Source organism: Leptonychotes weddellii, chromosome 4 (assembly GCF_054177405.1).
Source record: "Leptonychotes weddellii isolate Sample4059 chromosome 4, ASM5417740v2, whole genome shotgun sequence".
Lineage (NCBI taxonomy): Eukaryota > Metazoa > Chordata > Mammalia > Carnivora > Phocidae > Leptonychotes > Leptonychotes weddellii.
The window spans coordinates 121,446,683-121,452,503 of record NC_138372.1 but is presented as its reverse complement, the minus strand read 5'-3'; the positions used below and the strand labels follow the sequence as shown (position 1 = coordinate 121,452,503).

Sequence of the window (5,821 nt, the reverse complement as noted above, 5' to 3'; positions counted from 1 at the left end):
TTTGAGAGAGAGAGAATGAGAGACAGAGAGCACGAGAGGGAAGAGGGCAGAGGGAGAAGCAGACCCCCTGCTGAGCAGGGAGCCCGATGTGGGACTCGATCCCGGGACTCCAGGATCATGACCTGAGCCGAAGGCAGTCGCTTAACCAACTGAGCCACCCAGGCGCCCTCTCATACCTGATATTTAGCCTGCTTTCTCTATTTGTAAAAATATGGGTAACAAACAGCTCATCATTTATTGGGGAGTGCTACTGACTTTTATATGACAGATAATGATACAATAGATGATAATATTATTGGGAACTTTATGATGTATTTAACATATGTCACAATATTAGTTCCTTGGGTTCCAAAGAGTATTGTTTGTAGTCCTAACAAAAAAGACCCAGGTGTGGAATGTCTTGCACTCATCAAGTACAGTTAAACTTCATTTGGAAAATTAAAAGGAGATATATTGTCAACGTAACTCAAGAATTTGCAGAAAGATACAAACAAGACATTTTGGCAGACTTATATAACCACATTTTAATGTCTCTGGGAATAACGGGCTCTCCATCAGTGCATTATTACTGCCTGAAATGATACCATTTATAATTTCATTCCTTTCGATTAGACAAATGCCTCTAAGTAGGAAGGCTTATCAAAAACAGATATAAATCATTAGTTACCAGGGTGTGAAGTTATTTAATGGGTTTTTCTAACATGTCAAGAAGCTAGACAAAGCTGTGTTTGTAGAAAATATGGGTCTCTGGACACATAGAAACAAAGAATATACTGAAAAGATAGAGTGTCAAAATGTAAATGTCAACTTTGTCACAGTTCTGGGAAGGGTTAACCCTTTAAGGTCCATCATTAAAAAGAAAGAATATAATCACAGTACCATGGAAATAAAGGTGCAGTGCTGCCTCCAGGAAGAGGCTGGGTACTTGGACAATCATCAAGGTTTACATAAATATACATGCCATAAATCATAAAATTTCAAAAATGTGTAACTTTTTTTTACCTGTAGTTTACCTGTTTACCTGTAGATGCCTTTTCTTGTAGGAATGTTCAATATAAATCAAAACTGAATAAACTAATTTATACCCTAGAGTGTTATTCAAAGGCAGAGAGTCTGCTTTCATCACACCTGTTCAGTGCTTTTCCAAACAGTAATTTTTAAGTAAAAAAATAAAAGAAATCTAAACTCTAAAATGCAGCCCTACCTTGGTTGTTACATAATACTGAATTTTAGGGTCTTCCCACACTATCCAAAAGCCAAGGTGCATTTCAAAAAGTTACTAGAAATAAATGGTCAGGCTGATTGAAACAACACAAACGATATAATATGACTTACAACATTCAGCTTATTCTTACTCACTGTTCAATTTAGTTTCTTTTAGGTATATCTTTGGAATTCCTCCCCTGATCCTTGTTCTGTTGCCAGTAGCATCATCCGATTGTGATATTGAAGGTAAAGACGGCAGAGAGTATCAGCACGTTCTAATGATCAGCATCAATGACTTGGTATGTGCTTGTTTGTTTTCCTCACATTTTAACAGTTTCATATTCAAGTATCTGTCTGTATTCCTTGAAAGAAAGTGAAATAACTAAAGAGCAAAATTTAAAGAGCTACTAACTACCTATTTTTATAGTTGGCATCATTATATCTTTTTAAAATAATTCTTTAGTAGGCCTTCAGATTCCCACAGCTATCCATTTCCTCTCAGTTTCCTTCACTACCACATTTCTTGTAAGCATAATTTAGCACAACTACCTGCATTTCCTCACTTCCTGATGACAGTCCCTGTAGAAGCATTGTAATAGAAGAGGGAAAATAACAGAATACAATATCAAAAAACTATCATTAAAAAAAGATGTATAGTTATTTCATCTGAATGTGTGTACATGCATATGCATTATATAGGTATTTTTATACACATGTATATATGTAATTTGCTGTGAATTAATTTTTTAATTTACTATGGACTTTTTTTACAGTATAATTTATATCTTAGAGTAGTTTTAAGTTTGCAGAAAGTAGAGAATTACCATATACCCACTCGTCCTCTGTACAGTTTCCCCTATTATTAACATCTTGCATTTGTGTGGTCCATTTGTGTGGTACATTTGTTAAATTGATGAACCAATATTGATACATTATTATTAATTAAGGTCCATAGCTGACATTAGGGTTCAGCTTTTGTGTTGTACAGTTCTTTGGGTTTTAGCAAATGTAGGGTCATGTATCCACCATTAAAGTATCATACAGAATAGTTTCACTGCCCTTAAAAATCCTTTGTGCTCCGCTTATTTATCCCCCCTCTTCCCCTCCCTTTGAATGCATGGCAACCACCAGTCCGTTTATGGTCTCTATACTTTCGCCTTTCTAGAATGTCATATAGTTGGAATCATGCAGTATATAGCTTTTTTAGACTGGATTCTTTCACTTGGCAATGTATATTTAAGGTTCCTCCATGATTTTTTGTGGCTTAATAGTTCATTTCTTTTATTGCTCAATAAAATTCCATTGAGTGGGTGTACCACAGTTTGTTTTTCTGTTCACTGATTGAAGGACATGTCTTGGTTGCTTCCTATTTTTGGCAATTATGAATAAAACTAGAAGCATTCGTGTGCAGGGTTCTGTATGGACATACGTTTTCAACTCACTTGGATAAATATCTAGGAGAGTGATTGCTGGATCATATGGTAAGACTATGTTTAGTTTTATATAAAACTATCCAAGTGTCCTCCAAAATGATAGTACCATTTTGCATTTTCACCAGCAATGGATGAGAGTTCCTGATGCCTCCCATTCTCACCGGTATTTGGTGTTGTCCATGTTTTGAATTTTAGCCATTCAAATAGGTGTGTCATGGCATCTCATTGTTGTTTTAATCAACAGTTCCCTAAAGTCATAGGATGTTGAATATCTTTTCGTATACTTTATTGCCATCTGTCTATATTGATCAATGAGGTATCTGAATTCACATCTAAGCTGACATCTTAACAATACTAAGTCTTCTTATAGGGAAATATATTTCCATTTATTTAGATCTTTCTTTGATTTCTTTCTTCAGTTTATATTTTTCCTCATATAGATCCTGTTTACATTTTCTTAGATCTATACCTAGGGTGCTATTGTAAATAGTGTTGTGTTTTGAATTTTAGATTCCAATTGTCCCTTGCAGATATATAGGAAAGCAGTTGGCTTTTGTATATTAACCTTGTATCTTGAAACCTTACTATAATTACTTATTAGTTCCAGGAGTTGTTGTTCTTGTTGTTGATCCCTTGGGATTTTCTACACAATTATGTCACCTACAAAAATAATTTTTTTACAATCTAATAGCTGTATCAACATAATGGGATGTGTTGATTTAAAAGATAATCAGTTCTTGAAGTCTTAAAGGGCAAAGGAAAACCCTCTCAAATGTTCATAAGATGGAAGAAATTGTCTAATCTGCCCCCTCCCGCCATTCCACTATCATCTTCTCCACATACTTATACTCAAGTGGCATGACACTTTGGGAAATTCATTGTTCCAACTCTTGAAGGGATATGGGAAATTCAAGATAATATATTTTTTAAAAGATTTTATTTATTTATTTGACAGAGAGAGAGTACAAGCAGGGGGAGCGGCAGGGAGAGGGAGAAGCAGGGAGAGGGAGAAGCAGGCTCCCACTGAGCAGAGAGTCCAATGTGGGGCTCAATCCCAGGACCCTGGGATCATGACTGAGCTGAAGGCAGATGCTTAACCGACTGAGCCACCCAGGCGCCCCAAGATAATATTGAACAGGGACCACAGAGGTCCCTGATTTTGCCCATTGACAAGGAAAAAAGTGTACACTAAATGGCAGTTATCCCACTTCGCATTTCATGAAGTTTTGACAGTTGACATTTGCTGCATTAATTAATGCTACTAAATTAATGTTTTTGAGTCAAGATAATGCTTTTATTTAATTTTATTACCTAGGCAAAGAATCAACTAGTGTTAGTCCTACAACACTTTTAAATAACTATATGTGCATAAAACTGCAAAGAAAATTGCTATTGGAATCCAAAAGGAGAGTTTTGTCTACCAGATTCATAGCACAATTTTTGGAAATGTAGAGTTTATCTCGTTAAAATGCACAACAGCAACAAAAACAACAGCAGCAACAATGATACTGTTAAAACAATACCTGTTGGTGCCTGGGTGGCGCAGTTGGTTAAGAGGCCAACTCTTGGTTTGGCTCAGGTCATGATCACAAGATTGTGAGAACAAGCCCCGCGTGGGCTCAGCACTCAGTGCAGAGTCTGCTTGACTCTCTCCCTCTCCTTTTCCGTCTCCCCTCTTCCCCACTCTCTCTCTCTCTCTCAAATAAATAAATAAATCTTACACAAACAGCAACAAAACCCAAAGCAAAAAAACATGGTTACTCTTCTTAAGAGATTAATTCATAAGACGTGGAAGAGTATATGAACTAATCAATTCAAGTGAACCGTGCCATGACGGTCTCAAGAAAGTTGTCTATAAATATGAGGTGATAAATTAGAAGGAAGGAGAAAGAAGTCACCACAGATTATTCATGTCAACATGGCTGGTAGAGAAAATTCAGTCCCCTTATTCACTCAGTGTGTACTGGAGGCTTTACAGACATTACTGGGTTTGAGTCTCAGGAAGACCATAATAATACTAACATTTATGAAGCGCTTGTTTTGTTCCAGATACTAGCCAAATACACTTTCACAATATGCCTGTAAGAGAGGTACTCTTATTACTTTTATTTCACAGAGGAAGAAGCTGAGGCTTGTGGCCGGCCAGTTTGTAAGGGGCAGAACCCAGATATGAGCCCTTGCTGTTAACCAGCACACTCTCCTGCCTCTTGATAGCAATATCGTGTTAGCTTATGCGTGAAACAAACATCTCTTTGGAGCCTGTTATTATGGAAAACGCTTTTGTGTGGTAAAGTGGTGGGGGCTTCAAGGTAGATACCATGATGGACGAGGCGTAGACCCTTCTTTAAAGAAGTTTTCCTTTGGTGATAGTTTAGTCTTGGTGTGAAGTATGCAAGTTGCAGCTTGAAAAGGAGTGGCTGCCATACTGTCATTCAAAACAAACAGACTGGTTGTGAGCTAGATTTGGGAACAGAAAAATATAAGCTGTGTCCTAGAAGGAGTTGAATAGATCTGCTTGGCGCTAGGAGAAAGACCACATTGTGGGATAGCGCACTGATTTCCAGTGAAAATTTTTTGAACCTACACTTCCAATATCCATTTAGCATTTATTTACATATTAGAGCATTTCCTAATATTTTTGCATGCATTAATAAAGATATATATAAAACAGAAGAAAATTCACAAAGGATGAGATAAAAACTACATGTAGTTAGAATTTCTAAAATTTTCCTCCCACACTGCAATGAATGGTCCATCGTGACTCCACTTTCAAGACCAGTGATAGAGCGGAAGACATAAGGGGATCTGTATTTTATAGCAAGATTGAGAGGGGTCTTGATGCAATGATACTTAGATTTTATTCCTAGCATAATCGAAAGTCCTTAGTGATTTGATCATAAAAGTAACAGTTAACTAAAATATGAATTTCTGAGCATTTATTATGTGCAATGTAGGCCATTAAAAATTAATAGTCTGTGTTCTTCTATACTCTATAAGGATGGTGGATACACATGTCACTATAATACAAAATGATAATAGCAGTACATTACAAAAAGTTTCATACACATTATCTTTTTTGAGCTTCACAATACCCCTATGAGGTGATGATAATAATAATAACTAAGACAAAATCAAGGTGTACAATGTGCCAATGCTTCTGTAAGCACTTTCTATGTATTAAC

The 5,821-nt window shown here is 36.4% G+C and overlaps 1 protein-coding gene and 1 long non-coding RNA gene across 13 annotated transcripts in view; one reads left to right on the top strand and one right to left on the bottom strand.

The window, feature by feature from the left end:
- LOC145720924 (uncharacterized) overlaps positions 1 to 5,821 on the bottom strand; it is a 157,405-nt gene that overhangs the window by 114,334 nt on the left and 37,250 nt on the right. For 3 of the 12 annotated variants that reach the window (XR_014144249.1, XR_014144250.1, XR_014144248.1), the window contains exon 3: positions 177 to 1,560. The exons of 6 other annotated variants lie outside the window; for them this stretch is intronic. This is a non-coding gene — a long non-coding RNA (uncharacterized LOC145720924). The remainder of the gene's footprint in view (positions 1 to 176; positions 1,561 to 5,821) is intronic. 3 more of the 12 variants (XR_014144251.1, XR_014144253.1, XR_014144252.1) reach the window with 1 other exon arrangement.
- Positions 1 to 5,821, top strand: part of IL7 (interleukin 7) — a 47,510-nt gene that overhangs the window by 5,252 nt on the left and 36,437 nt on the right. The window contains exon 2 of the mRNA XM_006727295.3: positions 1,372 to 1,505. Coding sequence (XP_006727358.1) covers positions 1,372 to 1,505 — 134 coding nt within the window. The remainder of the gene's footprint in view (positions 1 to 1,371; positions 1,506 to 5,821) is intronic.